Source organism: Diorhabda carinulata, chromosome 2 (assembly GCF_026250575.1).
Source record: "Diorhabda carinulata isolate Delta chromosome 2, icDioCari1.1, whole genome shotgun sequence".
NCBI lineage: Eukaryota > Metazoa > Arthropoda > Insecta > Coleoptera > Chrysomelidae > Diorhabda > Diorhabda carinulata.
The window spans coordinates 23,214,201-23,241,537 of NC_079461.1; the positions used below are offsets into that span (position 1 = coordinate 23,214,201).

General features: G+C 30.3%; 2 protein-coding genes across 4 annotated transcripts in view; one reads left to right on the forward strand and one right to left on the reverse strand.

Annotated features, from left to right (window-relative positions):
* LOC130904095 (sex peptide receptor) overlaps positions 1–27,337 on the forward strand; it is a 258,893-nt gene that overhangs the window by 56,438 nt on the left and 175,118 nt on the right. The window contains exon 2 of one of the 2 annotated variants that reach the window (XM_057816655.1): positions 18,696–18,760. The exons of the other annotated variant lie outside the window; for it this stretch is intronic. The gene's annotated coding sequence lies outside the window, so the exon portion shown is untranslated. The remainder of the gene's footprint in view (positions 1–18,695; positions 18,761–27,337) is intronic. 2 annotated transcript variants of the gene reach the window in all.
* On the reverse strand, positions 1,381–10,217 carry LOC130904097 (ctenidin-1-like). 2 transcript variants are annotated; one of them, XM_057816657.1, is made up of 2 exons: positions 10,134–10,217; positions 1,381–1,743 (listed from the first exon to the last, which is right to left on the reverse strand). In XM_057816657.1, the coding sequence occupies exons 1-2, from the start codon at positions 10,143–10,145 to the stop codon at positions 1,477–1,479; spliced, it is 279 nt and encodes a 92-aa protein (XP_057672640.1). In that variant the 5' UTR covers positions 10,146–10,217; the 3' UTR covers positions 1,381–1,476. The 2 variants fall into 2 exon arrangements, 1 of the variants encoding a protein (XP_057672640.1); XR_009060811.1 differs by lacking the exon at positions 1,381–1,743 and adding an exon at positions 5,920–6,170 and having other exon boundaries at positions 10,134–10,214.

Sequence of the window (27,337 nt, forward strand, 5' to 3'; positions counted from 1 at the left end):
TGTATAATCATGAAAAAATTATGAAAATTTCTAGGTTTGGGTCTTGCGATATGATTTTTTAACTAGAGTATTTTCAAAGATGGCCAACTGTTACTTTGTTATTTTTGAGGGTATATCAATACATTTTTGATTAAAAATTGTTCAAAGTTTCAGTTTATAAATATCAAATTCCTTCACTTTTTAAAATAGGTTTTTTCTATTTTAATGCATTCAGGGGTAAAAAATAAAGCAAATTCTTTCCTACTTTCCTATACCTGAACCTTACCCTTATTCAGATATTAAATGTTTTTTGTAAATTTTTAGAGATGTTGTTGTAGTCTAAATTTTATTTAATCGTTATTAAATTGAGCACGAGCCATTTTAATGACCTTCGAAAATATTGACAATTGACTGATATCAGTTAAATAAGTGTCATTTATTACGAAGCCTACTAAAAGTATACATAAAAAAATAAGACTTGTTAAAAAATACAATAATAATTTAAAACCTCAAATATCTCAGAAACGACTAAAAGTTTGAATAGGATTTGTAAATACAATTGGATTTGATTTTTTTACAGACCTTGACAAGGTAAAGAAAAATACTTTTTTAATTCTTTCAACGGGTCAAAATTAAATTTAGACTTCACCTACATCCCTAAAAAATTACAGAAAACATTTAATATCTGGATAACGGTAAGATTTAGGTATAGAAAAGTATACATGAATTTGCCTTATTTGTTACCCCTGAATGCATTAAAATAGAAAAAACCAGGTGGGCCTGCAACGGTTAAATTTTTTACAAAAAAAATCAAAAACTCAAACAGTATTCTAAAGCTCGAAAAATATATTAAAAGTTAGTCCACTTTGGTGTTTTCCTGCCACTGAAATGTTTTCTCGTTTTTGCCCAATTTGTAGGTCTCTTTAGCTATAATTTCTCTATATCTAACCTGTTACTCTGATAGTACTACAGAAGAGTTCTGGCTGCGTTATATTGTACGATATTTTTTTTGCAAATCCTCGATTTTTCTCGAAGCAGCAACTTTATTGCCAGCTGTCGCTACCAATCGGGAGTAAAATCGTTCTAGATTTGTAAATACTACTTAGATCCTTTATATAGTATCAATGGCTATCAAAAAAGAGCTATTGTAGCTTTTTTTTTTATTTATACGTATTTCATAAATTTCATACGGTTCGTTTTATAGTCTTGTTAATTTCATCAAATTTTGTCCTCGTAGTACCTGAATATCACAGCAACGTTCTTTTTGGCATAAAATTCTACAAATAATTGACATTTACTTCACTGAAATACTTTCACACCGATTTAATGCTTCCGCCTGTGAAAATATCTTTCTCAAATATTTTTATCATTATAAGGGTTATAAATAATACGATTTTGAGGTAAATTTTATATTATTATTGTTTATACATGTGCAAATTAGTTTATCAACATGTTTGTTTATTGTATATTAAGGAAAAAATATTTTGTAAGCTCCAATTAGTAGTAGTAATAATATGGCCATGGTAAACGTCTCCTGTAGACTATAAGTGCTCCTCCGAAGCCTCCATATCTGCCAAGACCACGTCCAATGCCTCTCCCAAAACCACGTCCGAGACCTAGACCAATACCACGTCCTCCTCCAATACCGCGCCCTCCTCCACCAAAACCACGTCCTCCTCCTCCAATTCCACCATGCCCTCCGCCACCACGACCGTGGACGTTGATGGATAATACAAGTAGTATTATTAGAACCCGAACCACAAACTGAAAAAACGATAAACTTCAATATTGTTATATAAAAGAAATTAAGAAAAATTGTCATTTTGTCGAAAACCTTCATTTTAGTTCTGCTTCTATATTTATTGACAAATTTACTGAAAATTACTTTAGACTATATCCAACTAAAAAAACTGAAAAATAATTTATTTCATGCTAGCATCTTTTCATGATACTTATAATAGTAATAATTTCTTTGTGAAAATTACAGTTGTCTTAATAGAGCAAGATTCCGTGGCCCCCATACCTTACTTATTTTCTGACGGACAAAACATATATAATAGGTTAGTATTAGTGTGCACAGTGAGCGTGTATATACCTGCTAGCTTACGAGTAGATAGATGGCCAATTCTCAGGTACCTGGTGCTACAAGTACGTAAATATTGTACTTTACTTATAGTCCTCTGTAATATTTTAGGTATTTTGTGAATTGCCACACCAATACTAGTGGCAAAATCCTAGGGTCAAACACTTCCTAAGCGTATTAAAGTGTCTCTGTGAGTAAAAGCGCACGCAAAATAACCAAGTACCTTTTTAATACTGTAATACTTTCATTTACACTTCTCTGTAAAAACACAAATTAATTAAAAAACCAATTTAGAAAAATAATTAAAAGTAAACGTGAAATACCTGATTTTTTTTCAAACGATTCACTAACGAAAGTGGGTAATTGGTCTCAATCAAACTAGTTGAATTGATACTGGTTATCTTCCAACCTCCATCCATTATTTACCCTACTGAAGATATTCAATTGCTTCACGTCAGAATTATTCCAGAGGCTAGCCATGTAATTTTTTCAGTGGAAAGAAGCTCATAAGTCTTTAATATTTCTCTGATTAAATTCTTCGTTCATGTTGGGAACCGTATATGTGTCGATGCCTGGCCGCATCAACATCAATAATCCCGCCCATAGTGTAAATATAATAAATAAGTTTTAGGATTGTGAATTCGTTTTGCTCGGCATCTACATTATTAAACTACTCTATTATGCCGTAAATCTTAGTTACGCCAACGTATCTCAGTTTATTTCCATTTACTTCTTCATTAATCCTGTGAATGACGTAACATTGTCTGTGCTAACCACAGTCAAATAAGTCAACCGGCAAAATATCTTTAAATTTGAGGTTACGTTATTTTCTATTCTTTAAAATTACTTATTTAACGTCTTTTCTATAAATAATATGAAATTTGTATCCGAATTACTCGTATTACAAAAAATACATTTTAATAATAAATTCTGTCATAATAATTTTCACATCTTTAAAATTTTTCACAAATATTGAAATCAAAATAACAGTTCCAGTCTGACGCACCGACTACACTTAATAAATCAATACGCACGCTATATGTATAATTATTTCACTCACACTCGAACGTACGTACAATGGTTTTTCATACTTACACATAGCGACACTTTAAATACCCTCTTTTTTGCTGCTTGGCAATAAATACTGCTGACAGAAGGTGTCTGGCAGTATTCATTTCAAATTAATCACGATATTTCCTACAACATACGTAAAAATCAGACCACAGACTAAAATTAAAATGAGTACAATTTTTACGTATCTGTAGCACCTGGTACCTGAGAATTTAAGCTAGCAGGTATGTATATGTTCACTGTACACACTAATACTAATCTATTATATATGTTATGTCTGTCAGAAAATAAGAATTATTCAGTTTTCAACATCAAATAAAAGCGACTCTGCTATGAATGTCAATTTTTAATCACGTTATTCGTTGTTTTTCACAAATAGTGCAAAGAAGAAAGTCGGAATTTAATATAAAATAGTCTTCTGATTTTGCCCCATTTTAAATTATTTGAAGTGTTTGAGAATATTTCGATTCAAAGATTTAGTACAAACTGAAAATCGAATCTAGCAATACTAACGCGAAATAGTTGTTGCTGGTAGTTTGAGGTTACCTGTTCAACTTGAAATGACAATATTCCTTTATTTTCGTTTCAAATAAATGTCAATATATGATATATTCATTGAAAATTATTGAGAGTTAGAATATACACTGTTAACTTGTTACACCCGCTATACCAAACATAATAAAATTTTCTTTTTTTACAGAAATTGAGAGATTACATTCTAAAACTTTGTAAAAGTGAGAAAAAAAATTAACCCAAATTATTGGGTAATATGTTAACATAAATTGGTTGCACCCGCGATATTGATGTTAGATCTCACGTGAAAATATTTGTAATAATCAACCCTTTTGTGTGATTAACCACATATATTTTGTTTTTATATGCCTCGACTCATATTATGTTTAATACTGTTGATGCTATATATTTAATATGTGTCTTTATATTATAGCCAACAAATGTACAAAAATATGGGATGAAATGACAACAGACAACACAAGTAGACAGTTTCGAAGAAATATATGCAGAAATAAGAAGAAAATCCGGAGCATGATGCCGAACACTCCCATCGAAAAAAGGATCACGATTCAAAACCGAGAGAAGTGATGAAATGGAGATAGATGTATATTTAAAAATATTGGCTACAATCAGATTCAAAACAAGAATGTAAGCAACTAGAAGGCGTAAAGAACTATTCAATCCCGAATCTAAATAATAACAATGATCATGAGCACTGGACAAGCCTATTTTAGAACAAATAAGGCTTCCCCAAAACTCATCAAGAGCTTCTGGCAAGAAAATTACTCAGTATCGTTAAGTGGGTATGTGTAAAAGCAATATGGATGAAAATGAAGAAATCAGAGTACAATTTATGACGACTGTTGATGGCAAACGTTCCAGAGAAATTGTAAATGACATAACAATTTAAATATATCGTGAAAAAGTGCCAATGAAAAAAACTGATGGAAATAATTCATTCATAGTATTTTCAGTGCACATTGATGCATATATTGAGTTGTTTATTTTTGTTTTCTTTAGAGTTTTTGTTTTATGTTTATGGTTACTTGAACATCTCACAAATTATGAAGACATAATCGATTAAATATATCACAGTAAACACATTTATACGTTTTTTTCTATGTTCTGGAATAGTTGGACCAAATTTGTTACACCCGAAATGACAATTTGGACCTTCCTCCTGGCTATTAAAATATTATACAATCCGTGTAAACGAATATAAGAAAAACATATTGCAATTTTACCTATCAAAGTTTAATTCAATTAGAAATATCATATATTTAATTACATGAAACTAGAATATGCGTCTAATCGTTGCACCCGATATAATGGAAAAACCCATGAATAACAATTTTGAATTCTTGCATTCCCCTCCCAACTGTTCTGTTTCTCATAAACGATGTATTATCAAAACCATCAAAACCATGGAATTAATTCAATTAGTATAATAGCGTGTTTAACAAAGTAATCTGAAGTATTGGTAAATATATTAAATTATTCAAATTTTATACAAATATCCTTATAAACATGCGCGTCTCTCTTGAAGTACTTACAAACTATTTTTAAATTTTTAAACTATCAATGAAATTAATTTTCACAACCCTATTTATTTTGAATGATTTTTGTGTAGTGATAATGGCTATGTCAAACTGGAAAAGTAACATAAAAACCATTTTTAACACTGATTTCATATTATATTTTATTTGTTTTTGCAGTTATCGATCATAACTTCTCGTACGACTACTAAATGACTACTAAAATGACCAATGGTAATATATTTCAGGATTGACGTATGTGAACCCAACGCTATCCAAATAATCGCATACCATAGTCAAATATGTTCACCAAAAGTGGAACTTTTGTCTAACTAGCTATTTTTATAAATTAGCTCACAATTTCAAGAGGTTGCTCACTTATTGATGAACAATAAATTATCTTAATATTTACGTATCAGTAGCTATTTATTAGGGTTAATATTTGTATCGGTAATAAGTAATTAAAAACCTCTGATCATAATCCTCTTAATTATTGTTTGTCGATATATTTGAAAATACTTCTTTATAAAATTTAACTTGAGACTTTGCATAATATCTCACTTTTTCTGATATATTAGGTAAGTAGTATTAAATATCGAATGTACGCTTCCTTAATTGGAATCTAGTTTATTATTATCTGGCGATGTAATTTCCATTGATTTCCCTAATTTTTTATGTTATTTATTTTTATGTTTTTAGGTTTCTGAAATAAATTTTTTTAAGATAAATGAATGTGAATGATCATAAACAGTTTATTTCCATAACAAGGATAATTTATTACATATACATTTTTATCCTTTTCTGCCAAAATGTGGGTATCCAAATCGTGGTGGTGAAGGTGGTGGTGCTGGACGTGATACAATAACTGGACCTCTTAAACCGGCACCTGCCCCTGGTCGAAAACCACCTCCAAAACGTTGACCAAAGAAATGTCCTTTGCTGTAGTTGTTACAAAAGACGAATAAAGCAAGTAAAATAACTACCACAATCTGAAACAATTGATTTGTTAATAACGTCTAATACCTTTCCAGAAATCACTGTTTTTTTCCACTACAAACTGTCATATTTTTTGTATATATTATTTAGCCACTATATAAAGATCGCAGCTTATTATACTTCATTATGTGAGCTGGAGCACTGTTTCACTCTGCACAAAAAATGTTGTTGTAATATGCAATATGGCCGAATTATTTATGATTCACCAATCTGAAATGTGCACGAAATTGTTCTACAAAACTGATATCCAAAAAATATTCTTCAGTTGAGAGAGTTGTATTTAAAATTACTATCCATACCATCTATACTCTATACTAGGTGCTTTATAACTTATATTTAATATATTATACCTAGTCATAGACATATGAGATTACGACCTAAAACATCTATTTTTCCCTTCTCGCTAGATCTATGATGAGCAGATTTTACAGTCCCACAGCGTAGGTTAATGCTATTATTAGAAACCACTTCATGGAGGTTAGTTCTCTGTCTCAATTTCGATTAAACCCGGGCACTGTTGTCTCTGTAATGCAGAACTTACGTTTTCCTGTGTTTCACGCTCTCATAGTCAGAACTTGCAGTCACTGGTGATAATGTGCAGATTATGATAATAACAATGGTCGACAAAAAAAAAATGTGATTGTGATAAAATAGTCCTATACAAATACGAAGATATGAAAAAAATAATTGTAGCATTTAAAGCTTTTATGTTACATTTATAGAACCATTGGTAAAATATTTAATATTTATTAAAAAAATAATTTCACGTTTTTAAATTGTATATATTGACAATATTCATAGTTTATGTCTCATCTATTGAAAACAAAACATTACTTTAAATATCAATTAGCTCTACTTTTACCTTTAATGAGGGTTTGCACTTTCTTTTGTTAAAAACCAACAGTAATCACCAATCATGGCCGAATCTTGATACCGAATTTCCATTATTCTAATATCTTGGTGGAACCTTTCACCCTGACAGCTCCAAAATTTTCGGGAAAAAATGTCAGATAACCCCAAATCACGTGCTAAATCATTTAACTCACTTAGAACAATCAAATGTGGCTCGCCGGAACTGGTACTTGGAGTAAAAATAGGGTCGGTGCATTGTTCTTCGGAGCTTCCTGATGATATGTTGTCTTCTCCAGCATCTTCTAAAAAAATATTTTGCGTATCTAAGGGTGCAATCGGTGCTGGTAAATTTTCGTTATGGGAAACAGGTCGTATAGCAGACGGCAAATTTGGATACTCGATCTTATGCTTTCCTTTCTTAGAATAACCTTCCGTCTTTGTTAGACAACAATAGTAGTCGTCAAAATGGTTAGTAGGTTCTTGCCATACCTTTGGAATTTTTAAACGCATGATTTTTTTCTTCCCATTCATCCACTGCACCAATGACACCCTACAACTAACACAGCACGTGTGGGAGGCCTACTTCTTGTCTTGGTCTCCAATTAAAGTTCCAAAATATTTGAAATGGACTTTTTTCACATTTTCGGAAAATGGCCTAGCCTACGATTTCACCATAAATTCTCCACAAATATAGTTTGACTCGACATTTTCGTCTTTATAATTAATTTTTGCACTATGAATTTTTAATGTTATTTTTATGTTGATTATTCTGAATAATACAATTCAGGTATTTTTTCGGCCATGAAATTCACTAATATTAACCGCCCCTTTATAAAATTACCTACCTGCTAATGTCAACAGGGATAATGAAGCTATTGAAAAGTGGTACGTGTTAGGGCTTGATAAATATGTTTTCTATTATTGCATACCATTTTAAAAATAAAAGTCTTGCCTGTGTTATGAAAAAAAAAGAATCCGTTATCACAAAAATAATATGAAACCAATAAAGTCAAATGTTTGAAAGAGGTTGCTAACAAATCAACGATCAACGTTATGGAAAGGCTCAGTCCGTGCCGTTGCAGTAAATTTTTCTGAAGAAATTGCAGAATTAGAAAAAGAAAAACCGAAAAACTTCATTTCAGATTGCAGCTGTTCAAACACGAGCAAGGAAAGGAAAAATATGGAAGGTTGGTTAAGTTATTATATCAGTTTTTAGGTTGTGGAAAATCAAGGGCTGTCCGTATCGATGTAGCCCAAGCTATTTATTTATATTATGCAACAGACGAAGCGGGGAATAACAAATTAATCCCATCACTATAGATCAATTTAGACAGGGAACTTGAAAAATCACTTCAATAAAATCAACAGAACTAACATAAGACAATCTGAATAAATAAGGGATCTTAATCATTCTAACATCTCTATCACATATTCTTCTCATAAAAAAATAATTATTTCAAGTATAACATAAGATTTTATTTTCACGCAAAACCAAACTTTAAGTTATACCTTTAGATTTATAGTCATATTTTTTAAGCCTTCATCGTTACCTTATTATTGCATTGTGGCAGTTTGACGTAGAGTAATATCGATATCAAAAATATCATTTTTTGCTAAAACTCTTCAGAGGCGTGAAACTTATACAAATTGATTCTGTTTAATATCCATCGCGATTCAACGATATAGTAGATCCGTTAATAAGCGGAATAACTAGATAACACAAATTCTACATATTTGCTATTTTAAGTAAAATTTCACACTTTAACGGATCATATCCAATAATTAGGAGATTACCTAGCTATTTTGTATATTAACGTATTTCCCATTTCAAGTTATTGATTCTATTTCAACTCATGTGTTAAGACAAGTACTTTGATTCTGTTTGGAATTAGCTACATGGTAATATTGCCGCTTCATTGATATATAGTATACCTTGCGCAGTGTGGATCTCAATCTAGTAGCATGGAGTTTTATTTCTGGATTAAAGAAGTGCCAAAGAAATCAACGAAATATTTCTCTGATGATATTGTATCATCAGAGACTAAAAGTCTTCCTACTATTCAAAGCTCTTACAATATTCATTTTAGATAATAAAGAATTTGCTAAAAGACAAATGTTTAGACCATTCTACACACTACGCTGTAATGCAGATGGCACAGTACTGCTGGTTATATTCCAATTCTTCTTCAAATACAGGAATGTTCTATTTAGAAATGGAAGAGCCCAAATGAATTTTTTTCTGAAAAATCCAAAAATCCATGAAATGCATACTAAAGGATTTGTAAAACAAGAAAGAAAATTAAACTATTGAATAAATTATAACATATACTGCGCTTTGGTCTCATTAGATCATAACACAAACAATGGAATCATTCATATTTTTGAACGAATTGCAAAGTATCTGTTCATACATAAATCAGTTCTCGTTTAAATGGAATTGTTTTCTAGAGCGACTTTGGTATACTTTTGGTTATTTTCATTAATTTAGTCAAGATCCGTGGATAGGGATCTATTATTTACTGTTTACATTGAGAATGTTTTCCGCAATAGTAAAAAATTGTATTTGCCTTTTTACTATGTCAAATTCAGAGACCTGTACAAATAATTTACTACCGAAATGATAGAATGCTATTCGGAGTTATTATTGAATTAAGGACATATTATCCTGTAGTATTTGGATCTCATCTCAATAAGATATAATTTATAAATGTTAATCAAAATAGATAGGTGATATTTCTCTCTTGAATTTCGGTCCGTACAAAAGTTATTGATTCAAACTCGATTAAATATTTTCAAAAAGACTAGAGGAATATGAAAGGGGCTGTAAGACTACTGTCAATTGGTAATTTGATGGTTTAATACTTTATAGTTAGTTGCACGAGAAAAACCAACAGCTTTTCTTCTTCAGAAAGACCACGTTATTCTGTTTCGGTTTGTTTTAATGATTACAAAGTTCGATTCAAATCTAATTTTTCATAATTATAACATTTATTTCCTCTTTGGATTAGGCGCTACTTAACTGTAGTGAATAAAATACAAAAATATATAGCAATCAATAAAAAGTTTTGGAAATCCATGCAATATATATCAACATTTCCACTTACCTTAGCCATCATGTTGATCTGAATAGTGTCACTCTCTTTCTAAGTATGATATGTGATTTTTTTGTACTTATCACCTTGCCAAATATAACCGAATAATATTTATACTACTTATTAACACTGAGTCAATGTCTGGTTTTATTCTACAGGGTTAAATATATTTAGTTTGGTTTAAATGAATATTGATATTTAATAAGCGATAAATACTAGTGTATATTGTTGGTGTACAGAATATTCCAATAAACGTGCCAAAATAAATTTAGGCGAAAAATTTTGATAACGCTATCTATTTACAACTTACAGGATCTTTTCTACGATTTCATCGAATTACTAGCAACATTATAGTGAAATTTTGTACAAATATGATTTGAAGCTCACAAATCACAAGAATTTGTTTTATATCTGGTTTTGTGGATTATTGAGTACGATATTAGGTAGACATATATAGAAAATAAATCACAAATAATTAAACAAGGTGTGAGAAGTGTAAAATGCACAAAGTTATTGCAACTAAAAGACCAAATTCTCCAAGGTGGTGAATATCAGCATATTATATTATATATCGGAAGTTTTATGTTACAGTTTCCGTCAAATTGCTTTTTGATGTTCACAGAATAAGCTGAAATATTCTTAAAAATCGAAATCAATAGAAAAATATTGTCATTGAAATTGATGTAATAAATACGGCAAAGATATAGATTTATTTCTTGAGCTTATTAGCAGTATGTGTTTTTGTCAACTTGATAGCAGAGTTGTTAATGAAATCATACTGCCACAAGGAGTATCCGTACACTTTGTTATATTTAGTAATACTGCCTGATTTTACTACGTAGTTAAAAAAATTGCGTTATTTTTGTATTTTGATAATGCTGTAGAACTAAATATTTTCTTGAAAACCACAGTGAATTACGATCTTTTTATCCTACTATGTTTATTATAATAAATTTCAATTAGTTTTGCCTAACATTATTGCAGAAAAATAGTGTGTATTTTTTCAAACCCGATAGTACTTTTACGAAAAAGTTATATGTCAAATAACTGTATGTATGTGTAGTTTTATTGCTGTGGCACTGGGAGGTGCTCGCTCAGTAGCTGATATATTATCTCACTTCTTCCAGAAAGTTAAAAATATGAGATGACCCAACTGCAAAAGATCTTTGTTCTTTAATACATGCGCCACCAGTTGTAATGCTCTGGTTCTCGGTATTATCTGGCACTAGATAGAAGTAGAGGTTTCGTCAACTTCGAGCGGAATCTACACTTTGCAATCTCTGCACTTTACGTAAAATTTACGTTTTCTATATTTTTATTCATTTTAAACTTTATTGGTTCAAACACATAAAAAACAATAAAATATCTGTCTCAGTCTTTCTCACCAACAATTTTGATATAATTACAGCTCACAACTATATGGGATTTATGAATGAAACATTTCGTCCCTTTGTTGTAATCTTTTTAAAAATTCACAACTCATGCTTCAAGGAATGTAACTTTATACACTCGATATATGAAAAAAACTTAACAATTTGCACAAAAGTACATAATATAAAGTACTTTTTATCACACTGGTGACTAATAAAAATGGAGATAATCGGTTGCATATTTGTTGAATTTCTTTTTAAACTCTTTTGAGTTGTCGGTACAAATAGTACGAATGAAGAAATAAAGTCTGATAACATGTTCATAAATTCTTTTCCGTGTGACATTATATCATCAAAATATTTACGGCAAGCCTTCTTATAAACAACACTATATTTACTTTATTACTTGCAAATAGATTTCATTAACATAGCTTTCTACTTTTTGGAGGAATAAATTAGAATCACTTATCGAGTTATATAAATGAATAATGGGTTTCCTATATTACTCACCGTGTTATCTTCGACTCCACAGATATCATTAGCACTCATAATTCGAATATTCTTGAAATGAAGAAATTATTTTAATTAAACATATCAACTAATCGATTACAATTTCTCTTTTAACCCTTTCATATACACATATGTGGAAATTTGTCTTCCCATAATACACAATTAGCTGTGAACATTTATTATAAATATAATTTGTAATGCAAAAAAATCTATTAACAATTTTATTGCATCTTAGTTTGTCGCCATCCCATCATATAAAAATACATCTGAATAGAGTATCAGGAATACAACACGAAGAGATCTGGATATTTCCGAGAATATGAAAACAAACTACATTATATATCCTCAGTAACTGCCAAGATTTCAACATACCCTAAAAAATTTTAGAGAAACTCCATGAGCTAGGGCGGAGGCCATTAGATCTGTGAAGGGACTCCATTTTCAAAGTCTCCCCATTCTTATTAATTAATAAGACCTATTACATTCGAGTAGTCCAAGTGGTGCTTTCCGTGTGGAGGTGCCTGTGGATATAGATCTTCACAAATAGCCATGCAGATCTGAATTCTATAGAGATCAAATGTATTAAAGTTACGCAATATCCTTAGAACATACACACAACCAGGTTAGAGTTGATCTCTAAAGAATCGAGTATATTTAGATCTGCTTGGCCTAGATACGCTGATATACGCAGGACATAAGGGCCCGTCATAATAGTTAAGTGTAAATTTGTTTCAAACAAAGGGATCAGCCTCTTGCCTTATTCAATTTCAATCAGATTAATGTTTTCAACTAATCAGCCTCAAATTGAAAGTAGCCCTACACGTTCTAGAATCACAATCGGTTCACGGAACAGAGGAAAGACAATCCACCAGTTAAGAAATATCTCGAAAATTTATTGATAATCAACTGAATAATTGAATTTACATCCTATTAAAATGAGCAAGTTATATTTAATAACTTGAAGGGAGTTCGAAATACCAGAGATACTATTATAAGGGTTCTATACTCTTCATCAAATAAAAAAATAATGGTAACCAATTTGAGGTGATAAAATGATTCAGGATGATACACAATGAATATTGATGTATTATAAAATTCTGAAGAAGATGAAAGAAATCATTAATGAACTAAAGTTTGAGCCGTCTATTGTCCATCTACCATACGAAAAAAATTCTCAACAACAAAGCACCAAAAAATTTATCCAGAGTAGAAAGTTAATTCAAAATCAGTTCAAAACGTTACAAAGTGATGTTCAGAGATGAGAAAGTACAAGCAACCATAGAAAAGATACCTAGATAATCAGATTATGAATAGTATAGCTCATCTCATATTCAGTATTTGTTTTCTTTATTCGACTAAATATACCTTAGAGTTAAAGTTGAAAAATGATATTAAAAATTTGTACAATAATATTGTTGCGAATTCAAAATATTTATAAGGAAATAAAAATTCAATCACAGTATTTAAAAAACAGTTTTTTATGAGTAGTTGCAATCTAGAGTATAGTATGGCAATTAAAATGAAATATTTGAGAAAAAAAACAGTGGATAAAGTATTCCAGAATCAGATAATAAGACTAGAGATGAGCAAACTTTGATAATAAATAAAATAATCAGAAACAGTTTTATTAATGTGCACATAAAATGAGATTCAATCAGCAAACATAACATTTATAAGAAGCAAATATTATAGTTTTTTATATTATTATTCTAGCACTTCTTGTTTCTTGAAACATATATCTTATCCATAGTACCCCAATATTCATACTCTGGTAGACCATTTTCTAAATAGTTTTTCATTTGTAACCAAGATTCCCATATAATTCTTGCTCGCATTTCTTGAAAAAAGTTAGGAAATAAAAAAGCTCGACACTGCAAATGTAAAGAATATTTTGAATAATGGAGGTTTTTCACGAATTGAAAAGCACTCGGAAAAACCATCAAAGTCCATTTTGTGTCAAATTTATTTGTATACTCAATATTTCCCCTTTTAAAAAGATGCATATTTTGGTACCTGAACAAAAGGTGATATCCATTGTAGTCACAAACAAAAATGTATTTTTGAATATATGAAAAACAATGGAAGTAACAAGAGAAATGATTAATAGAAAATTATTGTTAAGGTAACAATTGATATGACATTTAGTCTTAAAATTTAGAAAAAAAAAAAAATTCCATTAAAATATTTATGTGGGTATTGAAATAAATGATTTCACATCTTACATGGAGAACGCACAAATGTATTCTCTTGATAACACTAAATTAGTACAGTCCACATAATGGCGTACCAATTATACCAAGGGAATTTGCTCTCACTTTAAAGCTATCGGAGTGAATTTAAAAAAAAGTTCGCTATAAACTAAGTTTGTTAGCTTCCCATTCCACACGAAAGCTAAGCCGAATGTTTTTAAACGAACAAACAACTAATGTAATATATCCTGATGACTTCGTCAAACGGGCAGAATTTTGAAATTATGGCAAATAGAAACAAAAATAGTTTTTTGACAAACTTGGTGGTAAACATCTATTATCAATAGATATCGCGAAAAAGTACATAAGTGGATACAAAAATTCCAAATTCCATGTTTTTAAAGTATTGTGACAATTTTTTCTATACATAATAGAATATATTTTAAGAATAACATTTGAAAATTATAATTTTTGTGGACTTAACGTACACTTCCTCATTTTTCTTTTGATACCGATCGATTTAGGTTCTAACAAGGAAGGTACTCATAGACTGGAATAGGAATCCAGTGGATAGATGAGATACGCGGCTTCATTAATATTTGCTCCAGTAAATTGGAATTCAGCAGGTTAAAGAGGTAATATTGAAATTCTTATCCTCTTTACAGTGAAACCAGTTATAGACAGGAAGTATCATAATATGATAGTAATACTAAGGAAGATATCATAAAACTTTTGTTAATATCTGATTTTTGCAGTGTCCTGTATTAGTTTTATCCGTATTGATGATAGAAGTTCATGATTTCAAGGAAATATTGCATATAATTGATAAATTTCAATAAATCGTCGGAACTGACATTTGCTTTCTAATCATCAATCTAATATCCAAATTCATTCAATTCGTACTTAATGAATGCACAGATAATTGCTAATTACTATATACCAATAGATACAAAGCTTTCGTAGGTTCTCAAAAATTATGAAGAATTACATCAGATTCTAGAGAATATCTTTGGATGAATAAAAATTTATTCCAAGGGCGTTTTCATCCAATATTTCTATTTCAAGAAATAGCATAATCCATGTATAAGACTATTATCAATAATCTGACTCTAAAACTTAATCCAAGACCAATCTTTGGGCGTGAATCAATCTTATATAATCAGCGTTCGTAAAATTTTTAAAATCCATTTTGTCTACTGACAAAATAATTTTTCGGTTCTCTGTTTTAACACAATCCAAACAAACAAATATATTTGAAAAACCACATATAAAACAATCTCATCTTAAACATAGTGTGTACTGCAAATATTATGTAAGATATTTTTTATCTAATGAAAATTACAAGAGAATTAACAACACCGTATTTTGGCTACAAAAAATATACGGAAATATTAAAAAATATTGTTTATGTTTTTAAATCGTCGTGATTTATTGATTGATATAGTTAGATTCCAAGTTAGCTTCGTAGAGAAAGAAAATTATTCTCGCTTTTCCGAGACCAGACGAGACGTTTTGGAGAATATTGTGGACGACATCAAATCCATATCGTTTTAGTTCTGGTTAAATTTTTTCATTATTTCACAAAATATGATATCCGGTGATCCTCTGTGAAATATTTTATTGCAAATTTTAAACACCTTAGGGACAGAAAATATTATATTCATATTTTTAACTGTTACCTGTTGATCATATGTATACTAAACTAGAGAGGAATAAACGTGGACACTGTAATAAGGGTTTCTTAGAAGCAACATTTTCTACCTAGAAGAAAACGAAATGACACAACAGGTTCTAGGTACTTAATTTCTGTTAATTCCTTTGCAATGAGTGAAATAATACTAAATTAGAATTTCTGGAACCGTTGGTGAAGTTTATACTCAATATATTGTTTACTGCTACTACAGTAACAATCCACGATTACACTATTAAACTGTCTGATGCGCGTTTCGATAAAAAAGATTTATTTTAGATTTATATACTCAGGTTGTAACATTTTTTCATGAATAATCTAGAGTCGGAAGTCAATTCTGTTTGTGTGAATCATAAATCTATCGAGACATAAATTATTTGACATTATATCAATCTTATTTAATTTAGTATCTACGTTTAATAGTGGAATTGTGAATGTTGATGCAGAACCAGTAAAGAGTAAGTTCAAAAATAAGTGATAATAGTACATTATTCAACTTATCTGCGATATAATAATGCCACAATACTTTGCGTCTATACTAAGAGACAAGTACAAAGACCAAATTTATTCACAAATTTTCATAGTTACCTTTAAAAGAGAAAAAAAATTTTAGTTGTAATTATTCTTCGATATATCAATAAAATTAGTTGTGAGGTTTGAACAGCCAGTAAACCGAATATGTCGAACTTCTTCATGCACGTTCATTATTTCTTTTTATTTTTGTTCCATATATGTTGTTGATGTATATAGGTTGAGGATTTGTCGAACTGAAAATTCTATTTGCAGTATCTATATCATTATTTTTGAAATCATCAACGTTTTCCTCAGCTATAGTAGTTGATTAGCAACCGCTACGCCGCTTCAGTGCAGTATTATATCCATCAGCATCTACTAATGAAGTTTTTGACGACGGATGAAAGCAATGCATTGTATATAGACTATAAGTAATTTTAAACATATGTCTTCTCTTTTTGCTTCAAGCTTATTGGTAAGATGAATATATTTCTAAGCTATAATATAAGAATTCTCCAAATAGTGAATTGAATCATAAGCTTCATTCATATCATTAATATTCTGTCTTTTTAGTTACATGTTTCTCCAATCGACGTTCAATAAACTCACATATTCATCATCATTTAGCTCATCTGAGTTCTCTGCTGAACATAAGTTTCCCGTAATTGATTCCATCTGTAACAGTTTCTATGCGGCTTTCAGCCAACTAGATTATATTCTCTCAATATTATTGTTGGAACATCTCCATTCACAAAAATAGATACGTGGCCAGTAAAGCAAGAAACGCACGACATTTAAATAATTCCTTGAGGTTGCTGTTTACTTCGGATGATGTTATATATTTAGTCTTAAGTCCGCTGAAATACGCCAAAAGTACATTTTTTGTGAAAGATGACTTCCTACTGTACCAATCGTGAAAGTTTTCAGCGCAAAACACAAAATAATTTGGTATTAACTCAATTTCAAAACGTCAAAGTATCAGATATATTTTTCATTAATTTGGAAAGAAATCGTGACTTAATATTTTAAATTTTTTTCGTAAACTTCAAAAGATTAAATTTGAATATTTTTAGACCGAAAATTATATAATATGTTGTACTCAGCTGGCGAATTCTGGCAATGACCGAAATCTATACCCACCACGCGTTGTGGACTTGATAATATACTCAGTTCGCATTGTGAGTAAATTTATTCGCATTATTTCGGCCAATGAGTGAAGCGCATTCCATACAACGCGTTTTGAGCAAATTTTTAAAAAATTGATTTTTTTTCAACACGCGTTATAGTTAATAATATCTTGAGTGATATTAACATATTTTTTATTTAATTCATGTTTCATGCCAAAAAACGCAGATATGAATATGAATTTATTTGAGATTCATTTAACAGCAATAATTGACTAGTCTTGCCATTTATTTTTCATGTTCAGTATTTATATGAGCCCTATGGATAATATCGAAGAACTTTTTAATGAGGATATGAAATTTAATATCATCATTGTCCGTATATATTTTAGCTATTAATTTTTCCTCTTGTCCAATATTTTGCGTATCATATTTTTATTATTTAGATGAGATAGTGTGCCTCCTGATTCTTGTAATCTTTGTGCTTGTTCAACTTCTTTTATCAATAATTTATAGTCACCTCTCAAAAAAGTATAGATCCATTATCAATCCTTACATGAAGTTTATTCAAACCAGCCTCAAATTTTTCTCACATATCTTCCATATTTTCATCGAATTACGGAAATCACACCAAATAAAATAGGCTATGATGCTTTGCTTTGTGGCTCAATCACATTACCCATAGACCGACGATCTTGTTCATTCTTAATCGTCAATTAGTCCTGCGGGATTTGCTAATTTGCCCAAAACTCGTTGTGAGTACGTTATGCGTATAAATTTCGATCTTTGTCCGAATCCACCAATTGAGTACAACATATATACTTCGACAAGTAAAGGAATATCAGAAATCCGCAATAATACAAGGGTTTTCTGAAAATATTTTGAACAAAAAAAGAAACAAGAATTTTTTTGCACACCGTTCATAGTGTTCAACTCCTCTTCCATTTGTGAAGCCATATTGCTTCTAAAAAACAAATATTCAATGACAGCTCGATACTCAACTTTTCACATTTTGATAGAAATATTGACGACTCACTTATTCGATCGTCAAACAATAGCTAAGCTTCAAAAATTGTTGAGATTTGAATAATTTTTTAGACATCGTGTAGTGGCTTATTCTATATTAAGAAGAAAACCAACTTCAATTTCATTAAAAAAATATTATATTTTGTTTGCAGATTTAATATGAATAATGCCACAAACTTCGAAATAATCTGAAATATAAATACGTCACATCGCTAAGGTGAGTTTCTTGAATTATGCTCTGTAAATGTGTAAAATGTGCTAATTTTTTACGTGTAGGAAAAAAACAGAATATACCTTAAATGTGCGTGGGTTGATTGACTGAGACGGAGAATTGATGTAGAACATTACAAAGGCAGGTAAGATTGCCATGAAAATAAATGTATGGAATAATTTAATGTTTTTCAACAGAAACGTTACGATGTAATTCCACAATCGATAATTAATAGGATTCGTTATTACATATATTGATATACTAATTACAGCGTATTTTCAAGAATATTTTCTCATTATGCCATTTTGCGGATAAGAGTATAAAATTATGAAATGGAAAACATGTTTTAATAACGACGCCGTAGGATGTCTCTGCATGGATTTAATTATTTTTTTATTAAGCTTAGAATCGAATAAGAGAAACTTCCATGCTAAAAAAAGTTTTTTATTAGTCTCACATTAAAAAGCAACAATACAGAACAATATATATGTCAAGCACTCCACGTTTTGCCATTTTAAGTTATATCCACCAAAAATACAATTTAAAAAGTATTTTCCATATTACATTATCATGAAAAATTTTTTGAATTGGTTGAGTTTTTTTAAGTATAAAGGAAATACTGACTGAACAGAATAAGAAAAGTATATATTGATTAACATCATCATATTCTAAGACTCATATTTTTCTGAAAGTTAAATATTAACTTTGCTTTCCGAGTTAGTCACGACTAGATTTATGACCCAAAACTTCAGCGATTACGCGATATGTTTCTCAAAGTATTGTTATATTATGAGACTAACATAACTTCCAAATAGTTTGAGCAATAAATCTAGAAGACACATTATATATAGACCAATTTAAACTGCGAAAAATATATTGTTAAATGAAAAATTTGATTGGCTGTTAATTTCCAAAAGGTTATTGATCAGAAGAATATGTTTCATGGAAGAAATATGCAAAGAATATTTATTTATGAAGTCTAACAAACTAAAATGTAACTAAGCAGCTACATTATCGATACATAACAATTTTCTTATATAAACGTTATGGAGGAAAAGAATAAAACTATTATAGTTATATGTTTTATAAAGAATTTAAATCATCATTTATATCTTCTCTAATATCTAAATAACTACGCTGAAAAGTATAGGGATTTTCTATTATTTACCCAGTTAATATTCTTTATAGCAGCATTTTGGTTGAGCAGGTAAAACAGATTATGCTGGCAGTTTCAAATTCACGTTCCTTACAGTTTTTTCATGAGAGAATCAACAATTAATTATGAGATATTGAATCATATTTTGATATTTGACATATCGTTCTGGATTTAATCATCTGACTCAGATTGTCTTGTATCAGAGAGAGAAAGGGTAATGCTTTATTGTCAAAAAATTGTTACCATTTGTAGACAAAAGCTTGTAGAATTTAAAAAACAAACATAAAAATAGCTAAATAAAGAATTATCATCCGCTCCATATCGTTCATGATCCCAACTATTCTATTGCTTATATTCAATTTTCCTCTGTAATAGATTGCACGGCTTCTTTGATTGTAATCTCACCCTCAATTTTAGCCCAAATTATTTCTATTGAATTTGGATATTCATAATGGTAAGATGACAACCGTGATACGTAATGCACTAATGCGTTTTATAAGTGCAGGTGTTTCTCTACTGCATTACAAGATTTAACTGATATTAAAGGACAATCTTAATTTATAGCTTTTATAACCGTTTTGAGACATTCATGCAATCTTCTACTGTGCTAAGAAATATAAACAATATAAACCTTTTCATTCATCTTGTCCAATACTTTTTCCAAGTTATCTTCGAAAGCATTCACTGCAGGTAAACGAAAGGATGTTTTAGTTTGTCCAAGTGAGCTGCCCTGTTATCTACTTATACTTCATGCAAAGTATGACCTACGTTTATCCATGTCTTGACTGAATACTCAATATTTTGATTCTCAGTTCTGTTACCTTTCCATCTTCCAGCCCCAGAAAATACAATATATTCCACTTCAAATTTATTCCCTCTATCAACAAGTAGGAGGGTTGTATAAAAGTTTTTCAGGTCACAAAGAAACAAAACATTTTTTCGATCTTTTTCGTTTTTTAAAATAGTATTGGTATTGGTCAACCAATTCGTGCATTTTATCCTTGACTACTATCGTGGAGTGCGTTGACTTGATGGAAAATCACTTTCATTCAACTTTTAACTTATCAAGCAAAGCTGCGTAATACCACTAAAAATATAAAATTTCACAAACAAAATCGAAAAATCACCATTTATAAGAGACACAGACATCACAAGCAACCGGAAAGCTGGACGGCAAATTATAGTAATTTATACAGGAAGTGACGGTGAATTTTTACCTTACCATTTATTGACAGCATCTACGACGACGGCCATATCTCGCGGTCTATTCCTATTACATTGTTTTGAACAGCACTACGATACTGACGCAAACCTAGCATAAACTATTTCACGGGAGCCGTCAATAGTAAATGTTTTCAGTGAATTTGTAAACATGGAAAAAATTGGTCATCGTTGTATGATACAAAACTTTTTTTTGAAAGGGCTTAGCCTTATATACTAATATAAAAATTTTTTCTCTGGGTGATACTGCTCCTTCGTTATAAACAATAAAATATTCGTTAGCAGAGCTTAAGCGAGGCCATACGATCTGCGAAAACCATCATCGCTGTGATAGACCAAAGACAGTTTTTCTGCAGGCAAGGTCATGGCGTCGATTTTTTTGGGATTCGCGTGGAATAATTTTCATTGACTACCATAAAAAAGGAAAAATTATCAACGGTGAATATTATGCGAGCTTATTGCAGCGTGTGAGTGAAGAAATCAAGTAAAAATGGCCGCATGGAACGGCCGTAAAATGTTGTTTCATAAATACAAAGCACCAGCTCACACTTCCCTTATTGCAATGACCAAAACCAATCAATTAAAGTTTGAATTGCTACCTCATGCGCACTGTCCGCCAGATTTAGCCACCAAATTATTTTCTATTCCCAGACTTGGAAAAATGGCTCGGTGGTCAAAGATTTTCCAACAATGAAGAGGTGATGATTGTATTTAATGGCTATTTTGAAGAATTTTACGATTCTAATTATAAAAATGGTATTGAACTTATTGAATATCGCTGGGAAAAGTGTATGGAGCTAAAAGTAGATTACGGTTAAAAATAAATATATTTTTTTAAAAATTTTTGTTTTCTTTGTTGGACCAGGTAATTGTTGGACGATCCTCGTAGAATAAATACAATTGATTGAAATCAATATTTCTCACTTCAATCGCGAAGCTTAAAAGAAACATTTCCGGCCATAAAATAAAAGACACAGAAACGAAGACGTAATTGTAATAAGCTGCGTTGTAGCTTAATCAAACTCGATAACTGAAGCGACCTTCGCACTAAAACTAAAACTTTGCCAGCTATATTAGGAGCAGTTTCTGATTGGGAACGCGGCGACGAAACACCAAAGTGGACTAACCGAGCTTTCGAATAATTATATATTCATCGTCTGGGACTTAAATTATGGTCAAATATGAAATATTTAAGAAATATGTATAAATGTGTAACAATAATAAAATTTTACTTACAATAATTAACAACAATATCCAAAACCACCGATTTTCGGTGGTTTTTGATAGTATTAATGCTTGTATAAATTTTCAAACTCATAGGATTCAAAACTCAATATTCAAACTGACGTTGATAGAAATATTGATTATTGTTTGGTACTACTGGAATTTTTATTAATTTTAAATTGGTAATATTATGAATGACGTTGTTGAATTTTTATAGGCTAGATAAGGATAAGTTGTAGTGAATACAAGTAATCAAACTATCCAAAACCACCGAAAATCTTAATTAATTATTGTAAGTAGAATTTTATTATTATTATACATTCATACATATTTCTTATATTATATTTGACCAATATTTCAGTCCCAGATGATGAATGCATAAGTATTCGAAAGCTCGGAAAATATATTAAAGTTAGTCCACTTTGGTGTTTCGTCGCCGAGTTCCCAATAAGAAACTGCTCCTAATATAGCTGGCAAAGACTTCTTTACAATTATATATATATATATATATATATATATATATATATATATATATATATATATATATATATATATATATATATATATACCACATTTCAATGGTATACGTGAAATGACTCAATAGTTCTTTCATTTGGTTTTAACTACCTCAGAAGGACAACTGTTCAATTCACTTGTCGGAGTTCTTCATAGATTTTTATAACAAACGAGCCGTACACGTGTGTGTTAACAGCTCGAGCCAATTACAAAGCTTTGTTAGACAAAAACGGACTTGTTGACTCGATTTTTCACTAGAAAAGCAATTGAAGTGGTTCGGAAACCGATAGCGGTACACATCGCATGTTGTGTTTTACATTGATTGTGTAAAACCCATATAGAGAGTTTTCTCTTAATTACATTATTGGTATTTGAAATAACCGTAGGGAATTTGTGGCGTGTGTGTTATTCACTTCAATCACTCCTATCTACTTGTTTTTCTTACTATACATATTATGAAGCTAAACATCTTTATCTTGAACCGATCTTTTGGTGTTCCTATCATGTATGAATTGGATATGTGGTAAATTGTTGATAATTCTCGACAACTTTGTTTCTCGCATACAATATCTTTGCTGTCGCTTTTCCTGGAGGTCTTGGAGAACACAGTTTTGAATACTTATTAGAAATAAGTTTTGCGCAGTTACAAAAAGTCAGTTGATCAATCACAAAAAATACAGATAAAATAATTTTTAGTATTTAGTTTTCTCCCTAGTAAGTTTAAAATGCACTCCCTATAAGAAGTATACGCGCGTATTACAGTACAATGCCAAATTTTGAATTTTCGGCCCTGCGTGTCATAATACCAGAGGCGAAATAAAATGTTTAACGTCCCTACAAAAAATTACATACCTTCGACAGAGATTTGAGGGAATTTCGTTAAAGTCCACGGGCTGAAAGTTGATATCTCGGTCCAGCTCATCATGATGTCGTCGGCTTAAGCTCGGTAATCATGAAGCGCAAGGTGCCAGTAATATACTATAAACTTGAATAGTTGAAGTTTAATCATCAATAATTTGAAGCTCAGATGTATTACTGTACCTCGTCTGCTGAAAATTGTATAATAATAATTTTTTGCTTTGTAACTTTCCTATTGAAGCCTTTGGTCCTCCACTACCAATGCGAATATTAGTGTGACTTTGTATACTAATACATGATGAATACAGATGAATTCTCAATCTCAATAAATCAGACTTAGATGAACTATGAACAGATGCTGACTGTATAATCGAATCTAGAATCGAATATTATAATTATACTGAATGAATTAAAATGTTGCTGTGTGAAATTCTTGTCGCTCAAAAACATTTATAAAAATCACTGCTATTGTTAACTCTCAACATCTGCTTATATTTAATTAGCCGTAGTTTTATATTCTCATTTTATTTGTTTTTATTCAGTTGTAGGTTAACTCTAATTTCCAGACCTCGTTTCGATCTTATTTTATTTTAGTCAAGTCAATGTCATCCAATATTTAAGGTAAATTGGTTGACGACAGAATACATAGATACAGAAACCTACATACAATTTCAGTCCAAGTATTTGATGAACTTCCATATTGGGATAGCTTTCTCTTCGGTCAGCAAAGTCATGCATATTTGATGAGCATACATTTTCTTTGGAATCATATCTCTAGAAACATTATTTGCAATTCAGTTGAATATTTATTTCTAAAGAAACATTTGAATAATTTCTAGGCAAACCAAGTGAAACTTGAGGATTACAGAAGAATTAATAACTACTCTTCTCTTCAATATTATAAAGGGAAACATCTAATTAGAATAAACTCCGTCGGAAACTTGAAGCAATGACTGGTGTGATTTTCAACACAAATTAAATATCAATTGTTAACCGCGTTCACCTAAAATTAGAATAGGTGATTAACGAAATCAAATAAACAATTTATGAGAATAAGTTCTAACCTACCTTGGTTGTAAAGGCTATTAATACTCTTAAATGCTTGTCACTCGACTAACTTTGAGTTAAAAAAGTGTTGATTCTTTGAAAATTATAGCTTTCCATAATAGTATTCTATTTGCCTAGGACTAAATATCTCTTTACTACCTATCAGAGGTATGATTAGTCTCAGAACAAGACAAATTTTAATAGATCAACCAAATTATGCGGAACCGCCTAAAAACTGAAACTATTGAATACAATCTCCAAATAATACTTACCACTATCTCAAATACGTTCGAAGGCTCACTCGTTAGCTAGTTTAAAATAATCGAAAATGTCATTGATTTTTGGTCTCTTTCTTTTAGTCTTTATCAAAATACGGGTATAAGGAAAAATGGTCTATTTTTGGATTTTTCGTTTGTTTTTAATTGATTTTGTATCTGTTACCTTTTTCTTGAATATGTTGTTTATCATTTTTTCTGTCTAATTATTTTCTTTTAATGCAGTTTTGCTTTTTGAATAGCTAAGCAGGATCTGATAGATGGATAGATCAGACAAACTTACTATCACTGATCTTTTTTGTGGTCATATATTTTGTGTATACCATATTCTGTTCTTATGTTATTGTTAATTTTATATAATGTGACATCCAGAAAATTGATTCTATTATTTTGTTCCATTTCGATTGTGAATTAAGTCTTTAAATGATAAGAACTGAATTTTTTATTTATTTTTCAATTTGATTCTTTCGTATGGCAGTAATACAATCTACATATCGGAAAAAGAGTGGAATATTTATAGAGTTTGCTTTGGACTGTTTCCACAAGATCTTCCATTACTAATTGTGCTGTAAAACTTGAAATAGAAGCTCCCATAGCACAACCATGTTGTTGTAAATGTGAGTTCTATATCTTTTATAAATTCGTTTAGAGGTATTTAAATTCTAAAATTTTGTCCAATTTTTAAATTATATAACTCACAATAGCAATAGAAATATTTGTATATAAAGAAATCACATCTAACAAAATAAATACATATTCGTTAGGAATTTTTATATTTTTAATTTTTTCTTTGAAATTCAATGTGTTTTAATATAGTATTTGTTTTGGTATAAAATTTTTATCAAAACATTTTTCAAATAATTTAGTCGAAGGAAAATGTCAGGTTTGTGGAGTTTTGATAAACCACACATTATAGGGGGTGAAGCGTTGTGAATTTTCAATTTTTTTGCATCTCACTTCGACTTCGACTTTTAAAATTATGAGAAAATAAGGGTTGAATCGCATAGAAATTCCACATCTCTCGACATTTCCCTTCCAATTTTAAAGCCATTATGAGAAAATGGAAGATTGGGTTAATTAATCGTTCATCAATCTAAGATTGCGTCATCTTAATGTGACTACTCTACATAACGAATCAACCCTTTCGGTTGAATTCAACGGCTCAATTTGGCTATATTCTGGAATTCTACTTATTTGGCTTTGAATCAGTAGTAAGTACACGGTATTTTAGATGAAAGAAAAAGATATTTTCATTTCACGTAGTAGGTAAATTGAGAGTTTGGAATCAGCTAAAAAGGTGCAAGTATCAATATTCTCTTATAAAGCACCAATATTTTTATAATATTTTTTTTCTCAACTTTATATGTATTAACTGTGTCTGCTACGACCCCTATCTATTCCTAATTTTTTTTAGTGAACCTCTATAGCTGCATTCCACTAAGCATCCACGACAATCACGTTCACAATCCACGATCTTCCCCCAAATATTTATTCAATTAATTACCAATAATTGGTCAGTTAATTCGTAGATTTTCAAACTGATTGATCTATTGTCATCGAGAGTAAGTGAACATGCGAAATTTCAAGTTGATTGGTTAACGAAAATTTGTACCACACAGACAGACAAACAGAGTGAGTTAAATAATATGTGGTAAAAATGGGCAGTTCTGAAAAGATTTTAACATGAAGCATTTTCTGTTAGACATCAGAGTGAGATGTGAACCATACATGAAAAGTATATAAATCTGAATAATATGTAATATCCGTTGAAGCATCAGAAAAAAACGATGTCTAAAAAATCTAGTTAAATATTTATAATTAGCATATAGGACTACGAAGCAGAATTGTTAATTCTCAATCCATTTAAGGAGAGATTAATCTATATTAGACTAAACACTAATAGTTTATCCAATATCAATATAATCCATGATTGGATCTTATCCTTTAATGTAATATAATAAGGTATCGATACCGTATCACGCTCACGAACCGTTAATGGAGGCTGTCAAACTATATCTAATGATATCGAAATTATTGCATGATTATTTTCATGAGCCCAATAGATTGTTCTATTGATTTGTGATTTGAGAGACAGTTGAATTGGCAAGATAATTTATAACTATTTAATGATTTACGAAAAAAATCAAGGACTTATTGCATTTGATAAAAAGGAACGAAGTTATTTGTTCGATAATTACAGTTGTAATTCTGTTCATATAATGCTATAATAAATGTGATATTCTCAGTTATTATTCCACAATACACTTTGCAATATTAGGAAGAAGG